Genomic DNA, 27,841 nt, shown 5'->3' with positions numbered 1-27,841 from the left:
CCCCCTGGCCGTTTCCAGTGCCTGGAGAGATGGTATCATCACTCGTTTTGGCAGATAGGGGCACAGACTTTATCATGCCAAGTGGCCACGAGTTTCCAGGGCAGAGGGAGGAGTGTGGGTGCAGCATTTCTCAGACTCACTTGACTTTGACCGCACACTCGCTCCCCAGTATTCCTGGGCCCAGCATCTGGGAGAACATTCTTTGGGGAATGTGGAATTCCTGTCAGTATGTTCTCTCCTGAGGTTTTGCGTAGGCGGGGAGCTAGCAGAGTTCTGAGAGTTCAGACTCCCCTCCCTGAGAAGGTGGTGGTGACCTCTGTCCTGGGCTGCCCACCCAAGGGCTTGCCCTACAGCTCGAGGGAAGGTGCCACAGCTGGTGGTCTATCTGGGGACACTGAGGCCCAAGAGGGCAAGCACTTGCCCAGGTCAGGGGCAGGGCAGAGGGCCAGCTAGGGTCAGGATGCAATGCCCCCCCGGTGGCGCCCCCACAGGCAGGGATCCTGGTCACCCACAGCTGAGAAGGCCGCTAGGAGTGCTTGGCCACCCCAGAGCTCTGGGGTGGGATGGGGCGGGAGTTCTCTGAAGCCTGGGAGTCTTGGCCCCACACTTCAGGGTCATTTCCTGGGAAATGGAGAAGTAGGTAGGAGTGTGGCCGTGTGTGGCATATGCCCAGGGTGGGTGCGGCGTGTAGGTTGGGTAGGGCCACTGTGCTGTAGGAGCTCTGGGAGTGAGGCAGTGTGCTGGTGTGTCCCCGTGCGCTGGCAGGACACTGTCCTGGAGTGACCTACCTGTGTGTGGTCGCGTCCTTGCTGCGTCCCTGGCAGGTGTGAGCCTGAGCCTCTTGCGGGTGGAGGGTGGCAGGGGGGACGATACGGGTCTAGGGGAGTGGCGCCTTGTGACCGGGAAGGTGTGTTGTGGCGTGCGGGAGGGTGTGAGCGAGCGTGTCCCGCCCCGCCCCACGTGGAGGCCGGGCAGGTGTGGGCGGGCCACACCGACCCCGAGGAGCCGGGCCCAGAGAGCCGGCGGGAAACAGGAAGCTGGGGGAGGCGCAGCCGGACGGCGGGGAGGCCGGGCGGGCGTGCGGGCGGACGTGCGGGGGGCCAGCCGGCCGGACTCTCGGCCCGGCCCCGGGCGGCGATGTGGGGAGGCCCGGGCAGCCCCGGCAGCGGCGGCGGGGACGGGGGTGGAGCCGGGGGCGCGGGGGACACCGCTCCCCTGCGCCGGCGGAGCCGCCGCCCGAGTGCAGAGCCTGGAGCCCGAGCCGGCTGCGGAGTGCGGGGTGAGTCCGGGCCGCTGGGGGCGCTGGGGCCGCGGACCGCCTGGCCGAGCGGGCGCGGGCGAGGGGCGCCGGCGACACTGGGCGGCAGGGCGGGCGGGCGACGCCCCGGGCACCCTGCCGATCCTCCGCGCCTCTGACCCGTAGACCCCGAGGACGCGGCCATGCCGGCAGGGGCCGAGGCCGGGGAGGCCGAGGAGGAGGCTGGGGCCGGTTCGGGGTCCGAGGCGGAGGAGGACGCGCTGTGGGAACGGATCGAGGGCGTCCGGCACCGGCTGACCCGCGCCCTCAACCCGGCCAAACTGACGCCGTATCTGCGCCAGTGCCGGGTCATCGACGAGCAGGACGAGGAGGAGGTGCTGAGCACCTACCGCTTCCCTTGCCGCATCAACCGCACCGGTGAGCCGCGGGGGTCGGGGTCGGGCCCAAGTGGGTTGCGCTCCGGACGGCAGCGCACCCAGCCGTGGGCTCCAGGCCAACAGCTCTGGTCCCTGGGCCGCGGTCTCTACAGGCGTAGAGTGGAGGGGTTGGCGTGCCCACCGACCTGCCACCCCCTGAACCACCGCTACGACCCAGCAGGTCCGCAGCACTCCCACCGGCGTCTGGGTTTTGTCTGCTTTGGGGTTGGGGCTTCCTCCCGCTTCCTGGGCCCACTTGAAAGAAGGGGGTTGGATGTGGTCAGCAGGGCATGAGAAGCCAGGGACCTCAGAGTCACAGCTGGTGGACTTGGCATCTTTGGTGCTCTTTGATCTCCTCAGTTCCCTCTGCCCCCTCCCTCTGTGAGCCACACACTCCTTGGAGAGTCATTTACCCTCCAAGTGCTCAAGAGCCATCTCAGCTTATCCAGGGTGTCCTTGCCCACAGGATGTGACCCACAGGGCTGGCGAAGGGAACGAGGGTCTAATGGACTTGCAGGAATTGGCCAATGGGAGAAATATTTTACTTTGCTTTTGGGGACAGAGGGAGCTTCTGAGTGTCACCGAAAAGACAGGCGGCATTTGCTAGCCCTGTGTCTGTGGGGGGCAGGCGGGCTGGGCGCTGGGATGCTGTTGAAGCCCAGGTGCTGTGGTGGGCAGGGGCGCCTGGCTCTCCTGGCCCGGGCAGTCGGGCTCTCCCCACGATGTGTTGAGACAGGCCCCTGCATGTGTCAATGGCTTAAACATTTGGGGAACGTGGGCACAGGAACCCTGTGGGGGAACTGGCTTGTGGGCCCTGCGGGAATCTTTCACCTTGAACCCTGGGCCCACTTTCGCCTCGTCCCAGGGCGCCTGATGGACATCTTGCGCTGCCGTGGCAAGAGGGGCTATGAGGCCTTCCTGGAAGCCCTGGAGTTCTACTACCCCGAGCACTTCACGCTGCTCACTGGCCAGGAGCCCGCCCAGCGCTGCTCCATGATCCTTGGTGAGTGGGTCCGCAGCGGGTGCCGCACCTTGGGCATCCGTGCAGAGGCTCCTTCCTTGCCCTGTCCCTGTCGGGGCAGCAGTCCCGCCGTCCCTGTGGAACAGATAAGGACACTGAGGCGCAGAAGAGGTCTGCCCAAGGCCCCTGGCAGGCTGCGTGTGGGGCTGAGGCTCTGACCCAGTCAGTGTGGTTCGGAGCCCACACACTTCACAAGGCCCCCGACCTTGTTTGCAGACACGGGCATACCATTCCTAACGTAAAACAATTGAAACACTCCAGTTGACTTGAATAAAAAGGAAAGATCTTTACTTCTTCCTTCAGCTCTGCTCTGCTGGTCACACGAGTCTCCCCTGTCTTTGCATTCACACACACACTCACACACACACACACGGTTATCCTACGTGTGTTGCTCCACACGTTGCATTCTGAGAAAATCCATTTTCTCAGCACAATGGATATTTGTGATTTCCCACATCTGTTACCTTGTCCTAAGTGACTGCCTAGTGTTTACCAGTGATGTTGGGCCGTAAGTCATTTACCTGGTTACCTGTTGATGGACATCTACAGAACTGTTGTTTCCAGTTCTGTGACATTGCAGACGACACTGGGAGCACCCTTCTGCAAGTGTCTTTGCGTACATGTGCGTGTGTCTCAGGAGGAGAGGTTCTGAGAGGTGCATTTTCTCAAAGACTCTGTGTATTTTAAAGGTTAAGTCCACATACATCCCACCCGCAGTGTGTGAGTGTCAGTTTTGCTGTACCCTCATGCATCCTGGCGATATAAGGCATTTTTGCTAGTTTGATATGTCAAATATAATGTTACTGTGTTAAGTTTGTACTTCACTGAGAGATGTAGTTCATAGCTTACCAATTAGGGATCTTTGGGCAAATAACCTGACCTTTCTGTGCCTCAGTTTTTCTGTCTTTAGGGTAGGTCCTCTAATAGTAGCGATCTTAAGTGTTGTCATGAAGGTTGAATAAATTAATATAAGTATTTAGCCCACAGAATAAAGTAAAATGTTAGTAGTCATTATTATTATTGCTGGTGAGGTAGAGCATGTTTATCAGCCATTTTTGTTTAAATCCTTTGCTATATTTTTCTCCTGCACCTTCATTTTAACTTCGTTTGTTGCGTCTTTCATCATTCAGAAATTTTAACGTTGTTATAATAACTTGTCTATCTTTTCTTTTATAGCCTCTGGTTTTGTGCCTTAGTTAGGAAGGCCTTCCTTACCCCCTAATTATAAAAATGTATTCCGGAATTCTCCCCTAGTGTGCTAATGGTTTGGGTTTTTCAGTGCAGTTTGCTGTCCCTGTGGGTTTTATTTGCCTGACTTGCCTTTTCTCCCCGGCAGATGAGGAGGGGCCTGAGGGCCTGACCCAGTTCCTGATGACCGAGGTGCGGCGGCTGCGGGAGGCTCGCAAGAGCCAGCTGCAGCGGGAGCAGCAACTGCAGGCCCGGGGCCGGCTGCTGGAGGAGGAGCGGGCAAGGCTGGAGCAGAGGCTGCGGGAGCAGCAGCAGGCGCAGGAGCGCTGCCAGCGGCTGCGGGAGGACTGGGAGGTGGGCAACCTGGAGCTGCTGCGGCTGAAGGACGAGAACTACATGATCGCCATGCGTCTGGCACAGCTCAGCGAGGAGAAGAACTCTGCCATCCTGCGCAGCCGGGACTTGCAGCTGGCGGTAGGCCCTGGGAGTGGGGAAGGGGCGAACTTTGAAAAAACGACGGTAATAGGGTCGCCTGCTCCTATCCCAGAGCCGCCATCTGCCGGCTCTTGGATCGTGGGCGAGTCCTTTCACCACCTGGTGCCTCAGTTTTCTCATCTGTAGTGTGGGGGTGTTGATGGTGCTTGTTTCATTGAGTTATGACGGTGGTTCTCAGCTGGGGGAGGTTATGCCCCCAGAGACGGTGGCCATGTCTGGAATCACTTTTGGTTGTTACAGCTGGGTAGAGCTTGGTGTGCCATTGGGCAGAGGCCAGGGATGCTGCTGGATGCCCTGCAGTGGACAGGGCGGCCCCCCACAAGCAAGAACTATTTAATCCCGAATGTTAGTGAACGCCGAGGCGGAGAGGCCTTGGGTTACGAGGAACCGTCCTCTGAAGGTGTGTACAGGGCGTGGTGCAGGGTTTGTGCCCAAACCTGTGCGCTGTTGTCACTCTTGTCATTACCACATGCTGCTGTGCACAGTATGGTGTCCACACACCCTGGCACACAATCCCCCAGGGTCACTGTGCACTAGGTCCTCATGTCCAAACCTAGACACAGGGGCTTAGATTGGAAAGGGACTTGTTTGTCACAAAGCTGCAAAATGGAACCTGGACTCGAACCAGGTCTGCCTGGCACCAGGTGGAGAAACCGAGCCTCCCTTCTCGGTGGCACTTAGTGTGGGGATGGAGCTGGTATTTTCCTGCCCCGGGGAACTGTTTCAAGGATGTAACCGTGCCAGCAGCACGCAGAAGGCTCTGACCTTGGGATCTGAAGCCCTGACTGTGTGAGCCTCGGCAGAGGCCACAGCTTTGCAGGCCGTGACGGGCGCCCGTGGGAGGCTGTTGGCGTGGGCGCACAGGTGAGCAGGAAGGAGCCTGCGGCTGTGCGTGCCAGCATGTCGATGTTTGGGGAAGTGAGTCCTGCTCGGGAGTGCTGAGCCCAGGGATTAAGGGCCCAGGCTGCCAGGCCTGCTCGAGGGTGTAGGAAGCAGATGCATGGGTGTGAGGGGACCAGGAGGCTGTTTTTTAAGGGCCTGCTTGGGGTTTGGCGTGAGGTGGGGCTGTCTGAGGCCCAAGACTGGCTGCAGATTGAGCGAAGGGTGGCCTGGGCAAGGCCTCCTTCTCTGCCTCAGTTTCCTCATCATCTTGGAGGTGGGAGGTCATGGATAAGGATGGTATAATGGAATGGCACCTTCTACGTGCCAGGAGCGGTCCTCACTGCTTGCCCTGTACCAGCTCCTCGAGTTTTCAACAACTCTATTGGGACAGGGGTGGGGGCACGATTATTGTCCCATTTATGGATGAGGAAACTGAGGCACAGAAAGGTTGGTTAGAGCACTTTCCCAGGGTCCCAATACTGAGAGTTTCTGACTTTGCTCTTGGCACTGCTGGGGTAGGGTGGCGTGGGGGGCAGGCAGGGAGAGCTGGGGTCCCCCGTCTCCGTCCATGTCCTCTTTTTCTGAAACGGATCCATGAACCCCGCTGTGAGGCTTTTCCTGGGAGAAGGGTTCTGCTGCTCGGAGGGGACAGCATGATGGCTGCTGCCCAGGGTGTTGGGGGCGCTGGGGCTGGAACGGCTTCCCTCACCTTCGGGTTGGGTGTAATTATGAATTGGGTCCCCAGAAGTGGCAGGTGTGGGCATGTGACAGGGGGAGTGTCCTGTGTGTATGTGTGTGTGTGTGTGTCTCCAGCTGACTGGGGTCTCCTGGGGTGGGGTAGGGGGTGAAGAAGAGGCATTAGAGGTGTCTCCAGATTAGCCATAGGTGCACATAGTATGACCACCTAGGGGTAAGGTAATCTGCCACTAGGCAGGGAGTGGCTGCTTTTTCCCAGTTTAGGGGGTAGAGGGTAAGGACTGAAATTCAACTAACAGATACATTTTTCTTTAAATGTAGCTACTCTAAAGTTGCCTACATTTTTTGAGCTTTTTTTTTTTGCTACAAAAATTAACAAAGGCAGGGCAGATGGAAATGAACAGAACAGCTGAGGGCGTCTGTCTTGGCAGCTTGGGTCCCCTTTCCCCACGGACAGGTGTGTGGTGGCTGTGATTTAATACTGTGTTTTATAAGGTGCAAATTTAATGAGCTGTTATTTCTAAGCAACATAAACTTGAGGAACCAACGCTATAATTTTGTGCTAAGTGAGTTTGTGCACCAGGATTAAATGCATCCGTATTTCCTGGCACTCAGCGGAGACTCCCAGGTGCCCCGTCCCCTGAGCTCATCGGGGGAACTCGCTGGCCGAGGGTCAGGCGGGAGGCCGTGGTGTGTGGCTGTGGTTTGCTGAAGAGGGTGTGACCACGCTTGCCCTTGTAACTGGCTGTCTTTCTCCGGCGGCTCACAAAGCATGTTTTGTGAGGCAAAAGGAATGTGAGAATCATGAATTTTTTTCTGAGTCCCTTGTGGAGGAGGAAGTGACCCCGCCTCCAGGCGTGTGTGTGTGTGTGTGTGTGTGTGTGTGTGTGTGAGAGAGAGAGAGAGAGAGAGAGAGAGAGAGAGAGAGAGAATGCACGCGCGTGTTGTAATGCTGGGCTCTGAGCGCTGTGGGGCTGCAGGTCATTCTCCAAGAGAGGCTGGGGCACTCCCGGGGCACCAGACGTTGGCATGCCAGAGTGTAGCACCAGAGGTCATTGTGCCTTTACCCAACAATGACTTCATTTTGTGGCCTGCCACCTGCTGCTACTCTTGTCACTGTCTAGCCAACTCAGACCCCACATGAATCTGGAAAATAGTTCTGGCTGAGTGCACTCATCGTCCAGCAGACTGATTATGCCTGTCTGCGTTCAGCCGCCCCCCCCCCCCCCCGCTCCCCCCCCGCCCCCGGCCAGCTTCTGGCTGCATCACTGAATGGGTGGCGGGTTGGGATTTAATGCAAAGCTGTGAAGACAGCCACTGTCACACCCCGGCAGCTCTATAGCCTGCCTCTGCCAGTGTGAAGGCCTCTGCCCACCTTCTGTCCCGTTGGATTCTTGCAATGACTTTGGGAGGCTGAGAGTGGGATGGGGGATTGAATGGGCCTGTTTTACCTACAAGGAAGCTGAGGCCTGGAGGTGGTGAGTGGCTTGCTCAGAATGATGGAGGGTAAAAGGGATACAGCTGAAACCTGCACCCCAGGCTTGGAGTTCTTATTGGGGATGAACTAACAGCACAATCTTCTAGAGGGGAGGCCTAGGAGCCCTCTGGCTCTCGGTCTGGGTGAGACGAGGAGACCGAGGCACAGAGAGGGGCTGTGACTTACCCAAGGCCACACTGAATTAGAAGCAGAGCTGGGGCCCAGACCCTGGTTCCCCCATTCCTCCTTCTCCTCCCTCACGCTGGTGCGGGGCTCCACGGCCTGTACCTGTGCCGGAACTGTGGGACAGGTGATCAGACGAGGGTGCTGTGGTGCAGAGCCCTCCGGGAGGGTGGCTTGGCCCTGCTGCCTGCTCCTTCCTCTTCGCATCTGCCCAGCCTGTACTTTCTTCATGGACCAGTTCAGGAGGACTCCTGCTCTGGCTCCCTGGGGGTCTGGGAGGCACCCAGCAGTGAGGAGCAGCGCTTCTCTCCACTGGCCTCGCTGGGGTCCTGCCCTGGGCTGAGCCCCACCCCCCTGGATTGAGCTGAGTGTCCGTACACAGGTGGATCAGCTGAAGCTCAAGGTGAGCCAGCTGGAGGAAGAGTGTGCACTGGCACGCAGGGCCAGGGGGCCGCTCCCTGGGGCCGAGGAGAAGGAGAGAGAGCCGGACAGCGTGGACCTGGTCTCTGAGCTGCGGGCTGAGAACCAGCGTTTGACAGCATCCCTGCAGGAGCTGCAGGAGGGCCGGCAGCAGGTAAGGGGGGTGGCCCCGGGGTGGGGGAGCGGCGGTCAGAAGATGGAGAGTCTGCACCTGGGGTTGAGGTCTGGGTGGAGCTTGGCTGGCCTCCTGTGGTAAGCCCCGAGTGCTCTGTTCTCTCCGGCCTTTAGTCTGAGGTCTCTGGGTGGCCCCGGAGGTCTTTGAACGCCTCGAAACCGTGCGCCTGGTTTTGTGTGTGAGCTTTCTTCTGGGGCAGGGCCCCCAGCTTTTCTCAAGACTTGTAGAAGTCTGTGGCCCTGTAAAGGTTGAGACCCCTGAGGTCTGAGTGGCCCTGGGCTTGCTGGGTGTCCTATAGCTGGTCAGTGGCAGTGTGGGCTGGTCGCCTGGCCATTGCTCCACACAGGAGGTGGGGGATGGGAGCCAGGGTTCTGGTATATTTCATAGGATCCTGGGCCCATGGTCCACCTGCCTAAGCCAGGCTCAGCCACCATCGAGGTACAGGAATAGGCTTGGAAGTAGCCGCCCATCTGCTGCCCTGGGTGGTGGGTGGGAACTAGAGCAAGAGAAAGCGTGCCTAGTTCTTGTTCAGGAACAAGGCCCTGGCTGAACTTGTCCACGCATGTCCCCATCCGCGTACCTCATGCACACCCAGGCGCTCCCTGGAGGGCGGGCGGGCAGAGCCGATGGAGCCTTGCTCACTCTGCACACGGGAAACCAAGGTCCCCCGGGGGCCAGGCCCTTGGCCAAGGTGGCAGAGCCAGTGGGGTGGGGCTGACGGCCGAGGGCTGTGTGTTGTGTGTCCCCTTCCCTGACACTTGAGGTGGGCCCTGGGCCAGACGCTGAGGTAGCCCTGACCTCTGACCTGCAGGAGGCAAGCCAGCCGGGGGCCCCAGGCTCGGAGCGCATCCTCTTGGACATCCTGGAGCATGACTGGCGGGAGGCGCAGGACAGCAGACAGGAGCTGTGCCAGAAGCTGCACGCCGTGCAGGGGGAGCTGCAGTGGGCCGAGGAGCTTCGGGACAAGGTAACATTTGCCATGCACCGTGACCCCCCACCCTGTCGCCACCTTCCTTCTTAAAGCAGCCTGCGGAGGCTCCTGGAGAGGAAACGGGGGTGCATGTCACCAGTTCACTGGAGCTGACCTTCCCTGCAGGTGTGCCAGGCACAGTGCTGGGAACCATGCCTTCATTCATTCTCAAGTATTTATTGGGACACATCGTGAACAAGACAATGTCTCTGTCCCTGGGGAGTTAAGTTCTAGCAGGGGAGACAAGCCATAGGCCGTACACGCAACCGAAGTCAACCACTTCCATGGCAGAGGCTGCTGAGGGCTGAGCAAGTGGCAGAGCAGGGTGAGGGAGCAGATGGTAGTGAAAATGGGGAGGCCCCGGTGGGCTGGGGAGGTCGTTATTATTGTTAGTCCCATTTTACAGATTAGGCCGCTGAGGCCCAGCTGGGGAGATGGGGTGGGCACTTGTTTTGGGGGCTCAGGCCTCTCTCCCTGGGCCTGCTGGGCACCTGCTGGTTAGTGTCCCCTGGTTGCCGACCCTGTGGTCTGACCTGGGCGTGTTGCACCTTTGCTGCTCCGCTGGCCCGTCTGCAGTACCTACAGGAGATGGAGGACCTGCGGCTGAAGCACCGCACGCTGCAGAAGGACTGCGACCTGTACAAGCACCGCATGGCCACCGTGCTGGCCCAGCTGGAGGAGATCGAGAAGGAGCGGGACCAGGTGAGCCCAACCTGCTGTGCGGGAGGCCCTGGCTCGGCGGGCGGGGGGGAGCGGACGGGACCAGAAGTGTAGAAAAGAGACTGTTAAGGAGAGGCAAGGAGGCCAGGCTAACACAGTCGTGGGACCTTGAGCACTCAAGGTCTGCCGGCCTCACCCCTGAACGCACCGCCTCACCTGAGCCCCTGGGACAAGTAGGGAAGTTCATCCTAGCGCTCTCTGCTCTGAATCCCTATTCTGTCCTCGTCAAAAACAAGGCCCACACAGGGGAGGTGCTTGCAAATATTTGCTGATGAAGGACTTCTCAAAAGTTCTGGCTCCCAGACTCTGGGCGACACCACTGTCACAGTCAGAGGCCACAGTCTGGGCTGAAGACCTGGGCCACCTCCTCTAGGACCCAGGCCTCCTGTGAGAGGCTCCCATGCAGTGGGGAGGGCAGGAGGTTTGGTCCTTGGATCAAGCGTGAATCCCACTGGAGGAGTTGAAGTCTGCACATCAGAACGGGCCTCAGAATCCCCTGGCCAGCTTGGTGACAAGGCAGATTCGAGGCCTCATCCTGGACATTCGGATTTTGTGGTCCAGGTGGGCTCAGGGCTCTGTAGGTTGCTCTGTTGCTCCTGGCTGCTGGGCCTCTGGCCCCAGGTCTCTCAGAGGCAGTGGGTGGCAGGTCCAGGCCATGGGCCCAGCACTCAGGGACCCTGGTCTTCATCGTGGGGAAAAGTGCTGTGGATGCAGTGGGCTGGTCTGGAATCCGGTCTCCCACACTATCCCAGGCTGCAGGGAATGAAGACGGCCCCACATAGCAGGCCTCGCAGTTTTAAGTTGTGCTTGGGAAGGGGCGAGAGCCTGGAATCCGCAGCCAGACCGGCTGGGTTTGAATCCCAGCCCTGCACTCGCTTCCTGGCGTCTTATCTGTAAGGCGAGAGCAATGAGAATGTCTGACTGAGAGTGAGTGCATTGATTGAATGAGCTGGTACTAAGCCCAGGGCCAGGCACACAGGAAGTGCTGTTCCTGCTGTCACCCCCTGCGTGCAGTCGGCTGGAGGCTGGGACAGCATGTTGCCCGCCCTCCCCAGGCCATCCAGAGCCGTGACCGAATCCAGCTGCAGTACTCACAGAGCCTCATTGAGAAGGACCAGTACCGCAAGCAGGTGCGGGGCCTGGAGGCCAAGCGGGACGAGCTGCTGACCACGCTCACCAGCCTGGAGGGTGCCAAGGCCCTGCTGGAGGTGCAGCTGCAGCGGGCTCAGGGCGGCCCCTGCCTCAAGGTGACGGGCTAGAGTGGAGGGTCCTGGTGGGCACGCTGGGGTTCTGGCAGGAGCTTTTGGCCAGGCGGGAACGCGTGGGACTTGGTGGGAGATTGCAGCTAAGGGTGGGAATATGGGGGAACTGGCAGGAGCCCTCAGCTGGTTGTGGGACTCACAGGACTGGGCGGGAGGCTTCGGCAGGAGTGGGATCATGTGGGAACCCTCACCTGGGCTTGAGAAGACACAGGTTCTGGGAGGGGAATATGTGGGTCCTGGCTGGAGCCTCACCCTGGGTCAAGAACATGCTAGCTTTGGGGCAGCTCTTGGCCAGGGTGGAGAATGTGCCGCTCTGGTGGGGGACCCCAGCTAGGAGGGTACATCAGGGAACAGGACAAAGGTCCGTGGGTCTCTGGGTTTCGGGGCTTGTTCCTGGGTTGCTAAGAATAGTTTGAAGGCTCTCTCTGCATACACTTGGAGAAGCCCAGCTGCCCCAGGGCCTAGGAGCATCTTGGGATACAAAACACGGGCTCTAAAAGCTGCTCAAGGACCAGGTAGTCCAATTCCCTCATCGCCCAGGACCCGGAGAGGGTCAGGGGCTTGCCCAAGGTCGCCTGGCTAGCCAGTACTGAAGCTGTGCCCCCGAGGCCCCTTGCAAACCAGACACTAGTTCTTGGACTTCTGCCAGCAACTCTGCCTTTTCTATCTTGATTTTGTTTGGAGATAATCACCTGAACGTGTGTTTAACACCTGGGGGAACAGGACAAGGGCAGTGTGAGTCGTGACTTTGCACTTTTTAAACCCTCGGTGGGTTGTTTTTTAAAATTTGGCTCTTAGGTAAAGACAAAGCCCTTGCTATCCTCCCCCGGCCCGGTTCTCTGGGTCTCAGCCTTTGAATCCTGGAACGTGTCATAGTCCCGTCTCAGGGCCTTTGCACACACTGTTCCATCCGCCTAGACCATCCCCCCAGTTTTATCTGTGTAGCACCCACTTATCCTTGAGTTGTCAGTTCAGAGCGCACTGCCTCTGGAAAGTGCTCTGGTGCCCCAGGCGGGTGGGCCTCCAAGTGCCTTCCCTGGCTCCTTGGCAGTGTGGGGCTGTGTCCTTCATGTCTGCTTGCCGTTGGTGTCCTCCTCCAGGCTGAGTGCTCTGACAGGGAGCCTCCCCTCTGGAGGTGCACACGCAGGCATTCGGCAGGTGACTGTGGCCGGCAGCCCAGCACTGCTGACATCACCCCTCCCCTTGCCTCTCCCAGGCGGGCACCTCCTCCCACTCCCTGTGCTCCAACCTCAGCAGCACCTGGAGCCTGAGCGAGTTTCCTTCTCCGCTGGGAGGCCCAGAAGCAGCCGGGGAGGCCGCTGTCGTGGGGGCACCTGAGCCCCACCCCTCGGTAAGACACCCGCCCACCTCACAGAATGAAAGCGTGCAGAGAGCCCCCCAGTGTGCTGACAGGTCCCTGTCACAGAGGAGGAAACTGAGGCACACGAAGGCCCAGCGCCTTATTTAAGCTCGTCCAGAGTCCCCTCTGTGCTGGGCCTGGGCACCAGGAGATCTGGGGGCCTCACAGTGTGACTGGATAGAGCCCCCTCCTCTGCTCTGGGCCCCAGTTCTTGTCTGTGGAGGTGTGGGAAGGTGCTGTGGGGGTGACCTGGGCCCTGTCGTGGTGTTGCAGGAGGAGGCCACAGACAGCGAGAAGGAGATCAACCGGCTGTCCATCCTGCCCTTTCCACCCAGTGCGGGCTCCATCCTCCGCCGGCAGCGGGAGGAGGACCCTGTCCTGGCTAAGAGGTAAGCAGGCGCCTCCCAGAGTCCCGAAAGCCAGAGGCAGCTCTAGGCAGTCTCCTCCCTTTACTGCCTTTAAATGGCTAGAGCGCTGCAAACCCAGGCCCTGAGAGTCACAGGCATGACTGAGGTCAGCGGTTAAGACCAGGCCAAAGGGCAGAACGGGGCATCCCCAGCCAAGCAGGCTGGCAGGAGAGTCCGTTGAAGCTGAGTCTCAGAGTTCCGGGACCTAGGAAAGCTGGGCGATTTGGCACTGGGGCCTGCAGAGGGGTCAGGGTCCCCGGCCACAAGGCTGGCACTGGGTTGGGCATCCGCAGCCAGCGGGCCCAGGCCCAGGAGAACCAAGCCCCCTCCACTGGTGGTGGGACCGGGGGAGGGGGGCCGGCCTCTCTCCTGGTGTGCGTCCCAGGTGCAGGCTTGGTTGCGTGAGTTAATCTGCCATGAGTGGGGCAGGCGATGGCGGGGGGGGGGGGGGGGGGGTCTAGTGTGGGAGGCAGGCCTAGGAGCCATGAACGACGACGTAGAAGTGAGGGTGAGAGGTCAGGGCAGGGTTCCTAGAGGCCGTGGCATTAGAGGACAGGCCAGGGCATTCTAGGTGGAGGCCTTGGGGCTGAGGTCAGGAGCTTTACTTCTTGCCCTGTGGGTTTGGGGGAGCCATGTGGCCTGAGTGCCCTGTGCCTGGGACCCCCACCTTGGGTCGAACCTGCATTTGCTTGGGGGCTGCAGGAGCTTTTGGCAGTGTGGGGGCAGGAGGAGGGAGTGGGGCAGATGCCCGCTGAGCCTCAGCTCCTGCCCCTCCCTGCCCTCTCTCCACCCAGGTCCTTCAGCAGCATGTCAGACATCACAGGTGAGGCCCTGGGGACCCATGGGGAGGACTCACCCAGGGGGACCTGTTTAGCTCCCCTAAGGCATCTGCCACCCACTCTGCTTTTGGCCTGTGTCCCCCTTCCTGAGGTGCTGCCAAGCCCTGTCCAGGCGGAAGGCTCTGCTCAGGGGACCTCAGGGTACGGGGGCTGCTGTACTCTGAGCTCAGCCCCAGTCCTGGCCAGGCTGTGTGGGGTTCCTCCTCAGTTCTGGTCCACCCTTGCCCCTCTTCTAGAAAACAGAACGGTCATCCTGGCAGGCCCAGGCCAGCCCTGAGCCCAGGGGGTCCAGAGTGTTCTTGGGGCTCAAACCTGCCAAGGCCCCAGGCCCCTGGGCCCTCCCCCATTTCTCAGTCCAGCACCCCTGACCCACACTTCTTCTCCTCAGACAGTGTAACACTTAAGCCCTGGTCCCCCGGCCTCTCCTCGTCCTCATCCTCCGACAGCGTGTGGCCTTTGGGAAAGCCGGATGGTCTCCTGGCCGGAGGTTGTGGCCTGGACCTCTTTAACAGGTACTGAAGCTGCGTGGGGGGTGCCGAGGGGGACACTGGGTGAGCGGGGAGGAGCTGGGAGGGAGAAGCAAGCAGAGCCTTCGCTTTCTGCCGCTGACGGAACAGCAAGGTTTTCAGACACAGGCCGACCTTGGGTTCAAACCCTGTCACCACTGTTTATCGTCCATGTGACTGGTCACTTCACCTCTCTGAGCCTCAGTCTCCTCATCGGCTAAAGGGGACAGTGATTCCTCTCTTCTGCATGTGGATGTTTGGGGTCTAGGACTCATGTCAGTAAAGCACCTAGCTTTGCCAGGTGCGTAGTAGGTGCTTAGTAAATGGTAGCTGCTACTTGCTCCACAGGACACTCTGCCTGTCCTCTGAGCTCTGAGCCCCCGCAAGGCTGCCCCGCCCAGCAAAGCTTCGTGCTGTACTGAGCGGGGCGGGGCCCCCTTGGCCAGGGCAGGACACACAGCCCCGGGATGGCATCACGAAACACGCTGGCTCAGATTGCGCTGCAGGCGGAGAGCTCTGTGTGTCTGTGTGGGCAGCTTCCCTCTCCAGGCTCTCAGCGGATCTCAGGAGGGGAGAGGGAGAAGGTGGGGCTGAGAATGTGACCTTTGAACTCAGCCCTGGCTTGAGAGCAGGTAGGGAGGGAGGAGGGCAGCTGGATGACTGGAAGAGAGCGCAGAGGCTGTCTAGGCATGGGCTTGGAGTTTGGCCTTGACCTGAGCATGCGGGGGAAGGCTGGGAGGGCCGAGCACAGCAGGCTGTATGAGTCAGGCAGGCAGAGCGTGGACTTTGGCTGGTGACCTCTGGGAAGCCCGGGAGGGTTTAGCTGTCCCTAACTGCAGGCCTGCTGCTGGCTGCCGTAGAGCATTCTCGCTGTCCTGGGAGGCAGGCAGCAGCATGATCATCCCTGTTCCATAGAGGAAGAATCCGAGGCTCAGAGAGGTGAAGGGGCTTGCCCGAGGTTACACAGCTGGAAAGTGCCCTGGCCGAAGTCCACAGTGACCTGATCAGACCTGGGCTTTGGAAAGGGCTTAGGAAGCACTGATGTCAGAGCTGGAAAGTGGGGATGCCAGAGACAGGGAACAGGTCATCAGGAAATCAGGGCAGAGCAACACCAGCGGCCTCCCACCTCCTGGAAGCAGCTTGTCCAGGCCCTTGTCCAGGGCCCTGCCCCCCGGCATTGCGCCCAGTGTGACATTGTTTCTCCCTGTGCAGGACGTGCTTCGGGGGAAGGGGTGGAGGCTCCTCCCTTCCTGCCTGACTGGGCCCTTCCTCCTTCCAGCTTAGGCCTGCTAAAGGGATCTTGGCTGTTGTCCAGGGGGCTCTGGGATGTGGCGGAGGGGCAGGAGCCATGTGATCCCAGGGCCAGCTCTGCTGCCCATACTGTACCTGGGGAGGAGGGAGACGGGGAGAACACAGATTTGGGTGGACACAGGGGTGGTGGATGGGGAGAGAAAGAGGCTGAGGGCCTGGCAGAGAGGGAGGCGAGGTGCCGGTGCATGTGTCCTGGGGCTGTGGGACAGCACAGTGGGGAAGACAGACTTTGTGAGTCAGCTGCGATCCTGGCTCTGTCACTTGCTACTGTGGAATCTTGGGCACATCACTGAATTTCCTAGTGCCTCAGTTTCCTGCTCTGTAAAATGGGGCCACAGTCTCCTTGGTCATTGTGGGGGCATTCCTGTGGAGTGCTTGGAGCCGCGCTGGGCTCAGAGCGAGTGGGACAGTGAGCGTGTAGCTCATGTTGTTGCTCAACCCCGAGTAGCCTGCAAGTCTGGCATTTTCGGCCTTGTTACTCAGATAAGGAGAATGTGACTCGGGGTGTCAGGGATTTGTCCCAAGGCACTTAGGGGTGGGGTTGGGGATTCAGATGGAAGGGTTCCTTCCTTCTTCCATTTAAGTCACTTTTATTTATTTTTATTTTTTTATTTTTTAGGTTATTTACAATCCTGTATCTTTCTTTTTTATGTTTTATTTTATTTATTTTTTGTTTTTTTAAAAAATATATTTTATTGGCCCTGGCTGGTATAGCTTAGTGGATTGAGCATGGGTCTGTGAACCAAAGGGTCACTGGTTCGATTCCCGGTCAGGGCACATGCCTGGGTTGCAGGCCAGGTCCCAGCAAGGGGGTGTGTGAGGGGCAACCACATGTTGATGTTTCTCTCCCTCTCTCCTTCCCTTCCCCTCTCTCCTTCCCTTCCCTACCCCTCTAAAAGTCAATAAATAAAATCTTTAAAATATATATATATATTTTATTGATTATGCTATTACAGTTGTCCCATTTCCCCCCCTTCACTCCACTCCATCCTGCACACCCCCTCCCTCCCACATTCCCCCCCTATAGTTCATGTCCATGGGTCATACTTATAAGTTCTTTGGCTTCTACATTTCCTGTACTATTCTTACCCTCCCCCTGTCTATTTTCTACCTACCATTTATGCTACTTATTCTCTGTACCTTTCTCCCCTCTCTCCCCCTCCCATTCCCCAGTTGATAACCCTCCATGTGATCTCCATTTCTGTGGTTCTGTTCCTGTTCTAGTTGTTTGCTTAGTTTGCTTTTGTTTTTGTTTTAGGTGTGGTTGTTAATAACTGTGCGTTTGCTGTCGTTTTACTGTTCATATTTTTTATCTTCTTTTTCTTAGATAAATCCCTTTAACATTTCATGTGATAAGGGCTTGGTGATGATGAACTCCTTCAACTTGACCTTATCTGAGAAGCACTTTATCTGCCCTTCCATTCTAAATGAAAGCTTTGCTGGATAGAGCAATCTTGGATGTAGGTCCTTGCCTTTCATGACTTGGAATACTTCTTTCCAGCCCCTTCTTGCCTGTAAGGTCTCTTTGGAGAAATCAGCTGACAGTCTTATAGGAACTCCTTTGTAGGTAACTATGTCCTTTTCTCTTGCTGTTCTAAGATTCTCTCCTTATCTTTAATCTTAGGTAATGTAATTTTGATGTGCCTTGGTGTGTTCCTCCTTGGGTCCAGCTTCTTTGGGACTCTCTGAGCTTCCTGGAATTCCTGGAAGTCTATTTCCTTTGCCAGACTGGGGAAGTTCTCCTTCATTATTTGTTCAAATAAGTTTTCAATTTCTTGCTCTTCCTCTTCTCCTTCTGGTACCCCTATAATTCGGATGTTGGAATGTTTAAAGATGTCCTGGAGGTTCCTAAGGCTCTCCTCATTTTTTTGAATTCTTGTTTCTTCATTCTTTTCTGGTTGGATGTTTCTTTCTTCCTTCTGGTCCACACCGTTGATTTGAGTTCCAGTTTCCTTCCCATCACTATTGGTTCCCTGTACATTTTCCTTTATTTCACTTAGCATAGCCTTCATTTTTTCTTCTAATTTGCAACCAAATTCAACCAATTCTGTGAGCTTCCTGATTACCAGTGTTTTGAACTGTGCATCTGATAGGTTGGCTATCTCTTCATTGCTTAGTTATATTTCTTCTGGAGCTTTGATCTGTTTTTTCATTTGGGCCATTTTTTTGGTCTTGGCGTGCCTGTTATGTAAAGGGGTGGAGCCTTAGGTGTTCCCCAGGGTGGGGTGACGCTTGTAGCTGCACTGTGACGCTGTATGTGGGGGAGGGTCCTATAGGGAGCAATGGCGCTTGCTCTACTCTCTGCTGGTTTTCAGTCACTCCCTCCACTACCCACAATCAAATTGGGCCCCTCTGGTGCTGATTCCCAAGTGGGCGGGTCTGTATACATTCTGGGACCCTGTGGGTCTCTCCAACGAACTCTCCTGTGAGGCTTAGAGTTTCTCCTGCTGCCACCTCAACCCCCACAAGTGTTTTCAATCAGTGGTTTGAGGCTTTATTTCCCTGCGTTGGGACCCTGAGTTGTGCTATCTGTCACTTGGTCCACCAGCTGCTGCCTCTCTGGCCAGCTGCAGCCTTGCCTACCCCGTGCCACAATCCGCCACCACAATCCACCACCTCGCCGGCCTCTGCCTTTCTGTGAGTCCTCTCCGCCCTGGCTGCCCGTCTCTACCCCTCCTACCAGTCTGGATGAATGTTTCTTCTTTATCTCCTTGGTTGTTGGACTTCTATACAGTTCAATTTTCTGTCAGTTCTGGTTGATTTTTGTTTTTAAATTGTTGTTGTCCTTCTTTCGGTTGTGCCAGGAGGCACAGTATGTCTACCTACACCTCCATCTTGGCTGGAAGTCCTAAGTCACTTTTTAAAAGAATTTATTATAGAGAGGAAGGGAGAGAGAATGAGAGAGAAACATTGATTGGTTCAAATCCACGCACCCTGACTGGATCAAACCCACATCCTAGGTACGTGCCCTGACCAGGATCGAACCTGCAACCTTTTGGTGTACAGAACGATGCTCCAACCAACCGAGCCACCTGGCCAGGGCCCATCTAAGCCACTTTGACCCTCATACTCGTGTTCAGTGCTCACGACATACCGGGTGTTTTCAGCCCTTGTTTCCCCTGCTGAGCTCACAGGGTCTTGGAGTGGGCAGGGGAGATGGGCGGTGGGGGTGTTGGAATAGGCTGAAGGACAGACGGACAGGTGGACGGGCTGGGTGACAGTGAGGCCCTGAGTGGGAGGGGAGGGTGGGGACAGCATCAGGTGTTGTGGCCCTGCCTTCCCCTGTTCACACAGGACCTTTGGCGGCTTCACCCTTGCCCAGGGGTTTGAATAACCCATTGCCTCACTCTACCACTCACCAGCGGTGCAGCCCTTGTTACATTGCAAGTTCCCTGTGCCTCAGTTTCCCTGGTCTTTAACATGAAGGAGTAACAGGTGTCCCCCAGAGGGTTGCTGGGAGGATTAAATGAGGTAATATGTGTGGCTTGCTCAAGTCCCTGCTTCAGAGGTCTCTGACCTGGGACAAAGCAGTCGTGTCGTGTACACTCCCCGAGGTCTCCCCACAGTGCCCTGGGGCGGGGTCGGACACTCATCCGGCCACTGGGGCCGTCACTGCTACCAGCCGGCAGAGTGAAGGACTGCCCCGTTCCCCCTGTTTCCCTGTGGCCTGATCTCCTGGCCCCATACTGGGAAGGGAGCTGGGAGCCCTCACCTGGTGGTCAGGTTACCTCATCCTTCACTCCGCCCACAGGCAGGGTGGGGGGTCCATAGGATTGTGTTGCTGGAGACCCGGGAGTCCCCGGAGGTCTCTGTCCCCTGCTTCCGCCGAGGCCTGGGACTGAGAGGGACTTGATAGGAACCCTGCCCTCAGCCCGCCCCCAGGTGCTGGGAGTTGGTAGCCAGGGGCTGGGAGGCTCAGAGAAGTTGCTGGGCTCCTCAAGGAGATGGGAAAGGGGGACCCTGGAGGGGGGCTGCCTGAGCTGCATCTTCAGGAAGAGTAGGAGTTGGAATGAGGCTGAAAACTTTGGGTTTGGAGGGTCATGTTGCCCTGACTTGGGGATCCCAGGGAGCAGAGGGGTGTGCTGCAGCAGGGGTGTGGGGCCCTGGTCTGGGGAAGCCATGATGGTGAACTTGCTGTGGGTTCAGAACAGGTGAGGAAGTGGCGCCCCCGGCCCCAGGGCGATGTGTCCTGAATGACACCTGAGAACAGTGGCCGGCTAATTTCCACCGGGCACTGTTCTAGGGGCATCCCGCCCCCCCTCTTGTCCCCCTGCATCATGCAATGAGACAGGCAGAGGCGGAGGGGCTGCTGAGAACTGGAGGATAAGTCGCCAGGCCATCTGGCCCCGGGGTTCCTGCCGGCACCCTCCGGCCCACATTTCTGAAACTCTTCTGTCCGAAGCCAGTGGTGAGGGAAACCCCATACACAGGCCGGAGACGCACGGGGCACGAGACTGTATTGGGTTTACTTGAAGGGAGACAGGCTTGTATTTTCTGCTCCATTGCAATGAAAACCAGAATTTCAGTTCTCACTTAGGAACAGGCCTGCAGTTTAAGGCCCCCTCCACCTGCACTCCCTTCATCTGCCCTCGCACGCAAAGTGGGAGACAGGTGCCATCCTGTTCTCGCCTCATGGATGCGGTGGCTGGGAATCAGGCAGCCAGCTCACTGGCACAGTTAACGCCGGGGCTTGAGACTGGACTGTGTTGCTCCAGCCATAAGGCCAGCGGGCAGCGTAGCCAGGCCCGGCCTCGGCCACCCGGGTCTGCACAGGCCTTTCCACGCCACCTCGTTGCCACAGGACAGTCCCAGAGCCGAAGGAACCTGTGAAGGCAGCTCTGATGTCTCCAGCACCCATGTCCGGCCCCAGCCCCCCCCGGGCCTGACTCTCTGTTTTGACTGAGGGGGCAGGAGCCCCGATGGGCTCCCCAGGGCCAAAACTTCCCCACTCTGCTTGGGTGCTGACTGGGTTAAAGTCCTTGTAGGGTTGCTGACTACAGGCTGACAGTAGGGGGCAGTGTGTCTGTGTGTTGCAGCTGAGGGTGGGTGGGGAGGTGGGTGGATGACTGGGCTCTGCCCTGGGCCACTTCTTCAGCTGGGGCACACCCATTGACCCTGGCCTCTCCTTTTCCAGTACCGGGGCCAGGGGGTCTCTGAGCCTGGCCATAAGGCCTCACCAATTCTCATGCAGGGACAGGCAGAGCCCTGCCACAATGGGGACCTTGGTGACTCAACCGTCAGTATCTCCCACTGTCCATGAGAGGAGGGCCAGATGCTGTGCCCTGTGTAGGCTGGCTGCAGCTTGCCTTTTCTGGGAGCTGTTTCCCAGGATGTATAAGTAGTTAATTAGGGCACAGAGCTTCACCCAGTGCCTGGCACATGGGAAGCCCCCAGTAAGTGTTGGTTGCTATTATTATTATTATTATCATGAAGTTCTTCCTCGACCCACTGTTCTGTCCCCCACACCTTTGCTCATGCCCCCCGCCCCCCAGCCTGGAACACCGTCTCCTCTGTTACCGAAGTGCTTCTATTCTTGACCATGGTGTAGCCCAACCGCTGCTTCCTCTGGGAAGCCACACCCTCTGTGCTCCCGCTGCTGGCTGGGACCGTCTCTGATCTGCCTTGTGTTCTGACAGCGACCTGCCTTCCTAGTCTGTGAGCACAGCAAGCTTTGATTCATCGTCTACGATGTGCCGGACGCTGGGTTTGGTGCTAGGGATCCAGAGCGGAATGCAGCAGCCGCCTGGCTCTGAGGGTGTCCTTCCTGATGGAGGCAACAAAAGGCGACAGGCGAGGTGCAGGTGGGGTGCTTCTGTAGGAAGCCCCACCTCACCCTTTGCAGGGGTCTGGGCGGGAGAGGTCTCTTTTGGCCTGAGCCCTGAAGGATGAGCAGAGTTGGCCAGCATAGAAGGGGGAAGCACATTCCAGGCAGTGGCACGGCAGGTGCAACGGGCAGGGGAGGGGAGTCGTGGCATACTTGGGGCATCCCTATCATTTTCCAAGAATGTTGAACTGATGCAAAATGCTGACTGAACTCTAATTCCCACCCCCCTTCTCTCTTCTCAGGTCTCTGGCCATCCATGTGTCTGGCCGGAGCCCCCCTGGGGGACCTGAACCCCAGGACAGAGGCCCAGATGGCCTGCCGTTTCCTGGGGACAGCTGGTCTGGGGCTGTGGTGCGGAGAGTGCTCTCTGGGCCAGGGTCTGCCAGGGTGGAACCCAGAGAGGTGAGGCCCCTCCTCTGCTCTGGGCTGGGGTCGGAATTAGTGCTTTAGCCTGGGCTGGATGCCTTCTGATTGGTGGATCTAGGTCACTGGGCAGAGTTACTCGGGATTGGCCTCAGAGGAGGCAGGCTCACTGATTAACTGCTGGTTGCCCCACCCCAGCCAGCATTAAGTGAAATCTGATTGGGCAGGGCCTGGGAGGTGGGGCAGAATGACAGCACCTTGACAGAACCCTGCTTTTAAATATGGGAAGGGCCTGGATCAACCTGCTGGGTGGAGAGCCCTGTTGAAGGGAGCAGAGTCTGCCCCCTGAGGTGGATGTCTGAATTGTGAGACATGGTCAGCCCCACTCAGTCTCCCGCCAGAGCCAGGGCTGTCCTGCCTTTGGAAGCTGACTTTTCTCCCTCCCTGTCCAGGTTTCCTCCCAGCCAAGGGCAGAGGCTGCTGGTCTGGAGGGGGCAGGTCTGGAAGGTGAGGCCCAGCAGAGAACCTTGATCTGGAACCAGGTGTCCACACTCCCCTTCCTGCTGGACTCTAAGGGTAAGTGTGGCCTGGGGGGAGGGACTGGGAACTCACCAGCCCTAGAAGGTCAGAGCTGAGGCTAAGGGCCCATGGGAGGGCTCATCCTGTCCGTGGAGGTGGGACAGCTGAGGCCTGAGAGGGAGACGCTCTGTCCCCCGACTCTTGGCATTGCCCCCCTCCCCTATGTCGCCGCCTTGTGCTGGTTGTCTTCCTGTGCTCTCCCTCTGTCCCCAGTAAGCAGTTGATAGTGAAAGGCACACTGGCCAGGAGTCCAGATACTTGGGTTCGAGTCCTAGTTCTGTCCCTAGTTCAGGGACACCGATCTGTTCAGGGATCGGTGGTCGTGGGCAAGTCCTGCTCTCTCTGGGTCTCGGACTGTCCCTTTAAAGAGAGGAAGGTGGGGTCCCGGTGGCCTGGGCTTTGGGATTGGCCACATCCGATCCCTGACTTCATCTTCTTCTTGCCCTCCCTGCTGCCCCTGCCCTGCCCATGCCCAGCTTGCCAGTCCTTCCACGAGGCCCTGGACGCCTGGGTGAAGGGGCTGGGCGCCGAGCCCTTCTACATTCGAGCCAACTTCCCTCTGCCCGAGCGGGCAGACCCCCATGCCCTGTGCGTGAAAGCCCAAGAGATCCTGCGGCTGGTGGACCCAGCGTATAAGCGGCGGCAGGAGTGGTTCTGCACACGGGTCGACCCCCTCACGTTGCGGGACCTGGACCGGGGCACAGTGCCCAACTACCAGAGGTGACCCAGAGCCAGGAGCCTGGGGACAGGGTCCCACTGGGAGCTGGGGCCGGGATGGGTCCTCTTTCTCCCTCTGCCATCCTTCTCCATCCTCTGAAACAGGATGGGGGGTGGCTAGAGAAGAGGAGGTGAGGGGCTCCCTGTCTTCCTACAAACATACCACATGACGTCCCCCTGCTCCCCCAGAGCCCAGCAGCTTCTGGAAGTTCAGGAGAAGTGCTTGTCTGCCAGCCGGCACCGAGGGTCCCGCAGTAACGTAAGCAGGGCTGCACCAGCTGGGTGAGGGTCCGGGGAGAGCGGCTGCCAGGCTGGGGTCCAAAAAGGAGAGAGGCCTGGCTTTATTTTCTGGGAGCGCTGAGGGAGGAGAGGAGGGACGCCCCCACCTTGTCCCCTCATCTGGACTTGGTTGGTCGTCTGTGTGCCAGCAAATAGAATTAGCTGGACTCGGGTCCAGGGTAGCTGAGAGGTTGAGACAGTGTGCCCGGTGCTCAGGAGCGTGCCTGGCACACGGTAAGTGCTTGACAGAACAACAGCATGCCCTTTTCCAGCCTCTGGGTGAGGACTGGGCAGGGCCGTGCTCCTGGGCAGAGTGAGGCTGAGACTCCGGAGAGGGGCTGGGAGTGCAGGCTCCGGGGCCAGACTGTCTGTTGTTGCATCCCAGCTCTGCTGCTGAATCAGCCCTGCGTCCTTGGACAACTGCCTGACCCTCCCTGGAGGCTCTGTGTCCTTGTCTGTGACAGGGGGAGTGACGCTGCCTGCCTGGCCCCTTGGCATAGAGGGCCGCAGTGGCTCGTGCATGCCTGGGGCCCTGTCTAGGCACTTGGCACCTGTCAGCTATTGGTGTAATGAGTGCTGTTGTTACTGGTTCCCTTACTCTTCCTCCCCCAGGCCACGTGGCTAATTCACTGGAGGAGACCCCAAAGTGTGTCTCTTCTGTGCCCTTAGGTTCCTCTGGTCTCTGGGCCTCAGTTCACCCATTTGTAAAGGGGGGACGGGCAGACCTAAGGCTGCCCCAGCTCTCGCTGGTTGTCAGGTTCGCTTCCCTGGGCCCTTAGTGCCTGGGGAGCTGCGTTGGGCTGGGGGTGGGGGGACAGGAGAAGGCCCAGTAGGAAGGGGCTCTTCCATGATGCTTGAGCAGTGGTGGCCCGGGGCCCCCTCTGCCCGGGGTCCCATCCACTCTGCCCCCTCCCCAAGGGTGGGATGGAACAGAGCTCACAGGCACCCCGCTTTCCCTTTGCCCGCCCCAGCTGAAGAAGCGAGCCCTGGATCAGCTGCGGCTGGTGAAGCCTAAGCATGCTGGGCCCCCTGCAGGGGATCCCCCAGAGCAGCTGCTGCTGGAGCCCTGCTCAGGTGAGTGCGCAGGTGTGAAGGTGCAGCCAGGGCTGCCTGTGGAGCTCAGGAGTGCACCTCTGGGTGTCCTTCGGCTTGGAAGGGCCTGCTGCGGGTGTTCCGGTGGGCAGGGCCCATGCCAGGGGCCTGAGAAACAAGTCTCCCCTGGGTGGGGGATGGGCCTCTGGGGTTGAGGGAGCCGGTCAGGGGGGCAGGCACACGTGTCCAGGTGTGTTCAGGAGTCTGTGAGCATGGGGTGCGCATGGGATCCGGCCTGTCTTGTTTGGCAGAGCGTATGTAGCTGTGCCGTGGTCCCAGAGTGGGTTCCTGGGGGCAGTACGGTGAGGCTTTGGGCCGGATCGGGGCGAAGGGGCTGAGGGAGCCCAGATGAGGGAGGAGTAATTCCGAGAGGCAGGGAGGAGAGGGTGGTGAGGGAAGCTGTGTTGGAAGGGAGATTGATCGAACTGGGGCCGTCAAGGATGAAGAGCGGCTTGTTCCAGGCAGAGGGCAGCCCAGTGCAAAGGCCCAGTGGCAGGGCCATGCCTGGTGCATCTGGAGGACCTCGAGTGCAGCAAGTGGGTATCGAGCGCCAGCTCTGTCATGCTTTGTTCTTGGCCCAGAGGGCACAGTGATCCCTGTCCCTACCCCCGACCCCCACCCCGGCTTGTGATGAGACACTTGTAGTGGAGACCCGGGTGCCCGGGTGGGGCTGCGGCCTCCTCAGGGCCAAGGAGGCCCTGTGATTGGAGGCAGTAGTAAGCCTGTGATGGGGCCTGAGGCTGGCTGCTCCCAGGCTCTGGCAGGGCTGGGTCACCCACGTGGAAGATGTGGCGTTTTTCCAGAGAGTCGTGGGAAGTCACTGGTGCATTGAAAGCAGGGAGGGGAGTTACAAGATCTGACTTTAGTTTGAAAACCTCTCTCTGGCTGCAGAGTGGAGAATGGCCTGTAGGGGGCAAGAGAGAGGCGGAGGTCAGGGAGGAGCCTCCTGGAACAGCCTCAGGGTGGACAGTTCTGCTGTGCGTGTGTGCATGCGCGTGTGCATGTGTGTGTGTGTGAGTGTGAGTGAGTGTAGGGAGAGCAGCAGCAGGACTTAACGGAAAAGGAGATGGGGGAATTGAGATTATGGGGTTTCAAGTATTGAAGCCTGGCTGCCCTAGGGAAGAGGAGCTGGGGCTCTGCCCCCACCCTTATCTCTGCACCCCTCCCCTGCCACAGAGCTGGAGTGGAGCCCCAGGCCCTACAGCCTGGTGAGGCCACTGCTGGTGCCCTCCCTGCGGCCCGTGGTGCTCTTGCCCGAGTGCCTGGCACCCCGGCTCATCCGAAACCTGCTAGACCTGCCCAGCTCCCGGCTGGACTTCCAGGTGTGCCCAGCAGGTGAGCCTTTGTGCCCGGAAACGGGGAAGCAGGTGGCAGCCTGGGACAGCCAGGCCCACTGGCCCTCTGATCTGGCTTCTCCTGGCTCTGCAGAAAGTCTCTCCGGGGAGGAACAGGGTGCACCCTCAGCGCCTGGAGCCCCCAAGGCCCGGCCTGCCACCCCTGGGCTGGGCAGCAGGATTCGTGCCATCCAGGAATCTGTCGGGAAGGTAGGTGCTGGGGTGGGGGCCGCCCTTCTGGGCCCGAGAACCAGTCTGAGGGCAGGCGTGTGCTGCTCTGGGCAAGTCCCAGCCCTTCTGGGGCCTTCCCTTCCCTGCAATGGGTGGGCCGGGGCAGTTGGCTTCATGTGGGTCATCCTTGAGGTGTTTGACTGATACCTCTCACCTATTTGCCACCTTGTCCTCAAACTCTCCGCTCTCCTGGGAGCTGGCAGGGACTGTGGGGGGTGGGGGCGGGGGTGGGGCGGGGCGGGGTGAATTCCATCCTGCAGATGGGGAGACCGAGGTCCAGAGGGGAAGAGTGACTTGTTTCCCCAGGTCTCCTGCCTTCCCTTTGGGTTCTTCACTCACTGCCAAGGTCTCTCTGGATGGGGAAGAAGGACCCTGTAAGGGGGCTGTGCTTGCTATGAGCCCCCAGGGTCAGGGTCTGGGTGTGGCATAGGGATGTGGGGTACAGTGGGGGTGGGGGGCCGGGAGGTTAGTGTCTCTGGGCCGGAAGTAAAGTGTAGCCTTGACCCCTGAGAAGAAGCACTGCCTGTTGGAGCTGGGCACTCGGGGTGTGCGGGAACTGGTCCAGAACGAGATCTACCCCATCGTCATCCACGTGGAGGTGACGGAGAAGAACGTCCGGGAAGTCAGGTGAGGCAGGACCCCAGAACCTCCTCCTTTCTGTGGATGCCTATCTCTGTTTCTCTGTCCCTTCTCCATCTCCCTTTGCCATCTGTCTCTTGTTGTCGTTGTCCACGTTCGTCCTTTCTCTCTAACTCTCCATCTTTGTCTGTCTCTCTGTCTGTCCCCCACTCTGCCCACTGCCCACTCTCTTCTCTTGGCAGGAGTCTGCTGGGCCGGCCTGGCTGGCGGGACTCGGAGCTGCTTCGGCAGTGCCGCAGCTCTGAGCAGGCACTCTGGGGGCTGCCCTGCTCCTGGGTGCAGGTGCCTGCCCACGAGTGGGGCCACTCGGAGGAGCTGGCCAAGGTTGTGCGTGGCCGGATCCTGCAGGAGCAGGCCCGGCTCGTGTGGGCAGAGTGTGGCAGCGGCCGAGGCTGTGGCAGCAGCGAGGCCTGAGGGGCCCTTTCGGATGCCTGCGGCTTCCTCACGCACTTTGGAAGCCACCAGCGGGTACCCTGGTGTCTCTGTGGTGGAGCTGGGTCCTCCCTGTCCTGAGCCTCCTCAGGCCCTTGGACTCGGCCCTGGGCTCTCACCGAGTGATCCTGCCAGCGCCCTCGGGTGGAACCTCCACCTGCCTGCCCCATACTTGCTGCTCTGGGCCTTCCTGTGTGCCCCCGTGTCTCCGTGTCCCCGCTCATGGGTCCGTGTCCCTCCATCATTGCGTACCCCGGAGTGTCTGAGTTCTCCTGTGTACAGTTTCATATGCCCACGTTCTCAAGGGGCAGGCTCCTGTCTGTCCCCTCCCCCTGGGCACAACAGGTCTCCCGGCTCTCAGCCTGTTCTGCTCACAGGAGCCCTGAGTCTGCCCTTTGTGACTCCCGCCTGTCCAGCTCACATTTCTTGTATATATGTCCACATGTGGGTGTCATAGCTGCCCTGGTCCACTGTCACCTATGCCCCCGTGTCTTATTGTCACATATGTCCGTGGTTCTCTCTCCTGTGTTAATGTCACATCCCCCACCCCCATGATACTTGGGCACTAACATGCGTGTGTTCCCAGTGAGCACACCCAGGACCATGTTCTCACGGCGCCCACTCCCTGCCCTGCCCGCTGTCAGAGGGACGGGTGGGGAGGGGCCTGGCTGCTCCGTCCCCAGAATGTATGGCTCGTGGATTTTTAACGGGCCTTTTTCACTCAGAAGCTGCACATTATGGAACATTAAACAGTTTCTCATAGAA

At 58.8% G+C, this 27,841-nt stretch overlaps 1 protein-coding gene across 3 annotated transcripts; it reads left to right on the top strand.

Moving 5' to 3' along the window:
* The first annotated feature begins 800 nt into the window (after positions 1-800).
* CARD10 (caspase recruitment domain family member 10) lies at positions 801-27,841 on the top strand. 3 transcript variants are annotated; one of them, XM_053919542.2, is made up of 21 exons: positions 801-824; positions 1,424-1,675; positions 2,540-2,677; positions 4,032-4,357; positions 7,999-8,190; positions 9,023-9,178; positions 9,758-9,883; positions 10,957-11,148; positions 12,380-12,514; positions 12,797-12,912; positions 13,725-13,753; positions 14,158-14,281; positions 21,653-21,812; positions 22,226-22,349; positions 22,829-23,072; positions 23,259-23,328; positions 24,320-24,422; positions 25,617-25,775; positions 25,869-25,984; positions 26,517-26,632; positions 26,827-27,841. In XM_053919542.2, exons 2-21 carry the CDS (start codon positions 1,441-1,443, stop codon positions 27,056-27,058), a joined length of 3,093 nt encoding a protein of 1,030 aa, XP_053775517.1. In that variant the 5' UTR covers positions 801-824; positions 1,424-1,440; the 3' UTR covers positions 27,059-27,841. The 3 variants fall into 3 exon arrangements, with proteins under 3 accessions (XP_053775517.1, XP_053775516.1, XP_053775515.1); XM_053919541.2 differs by lacking the exon at positions 801-824 and adding an exon at positions 1,100-1,279 and having other exon boundaries at positions 26,520-26,632; XM_053919540.2 differs by lacking the exon at positions 801-824 and adding an exon at positions 1,100-1,279.

The sequence above is a fragment of the Desmodus rotundus genome, chromosome 3, assembly GCF_022682495.2.
Source record: "Desmodus rotundus isolate HL8 chromosome 3, HLdesRot8A.1, whole genome shotgun sequence".
NCBI lineage: Eukaryota > Metazoa > Chordata > Mammalia > Chiroptera > Phyllostomidae > Desmodus > Desmodus rotundus.
Note: the sequence above shows the minus strand (reverse complement) of the source record. Positions and strands in the feature narration are given on the sequence as shown.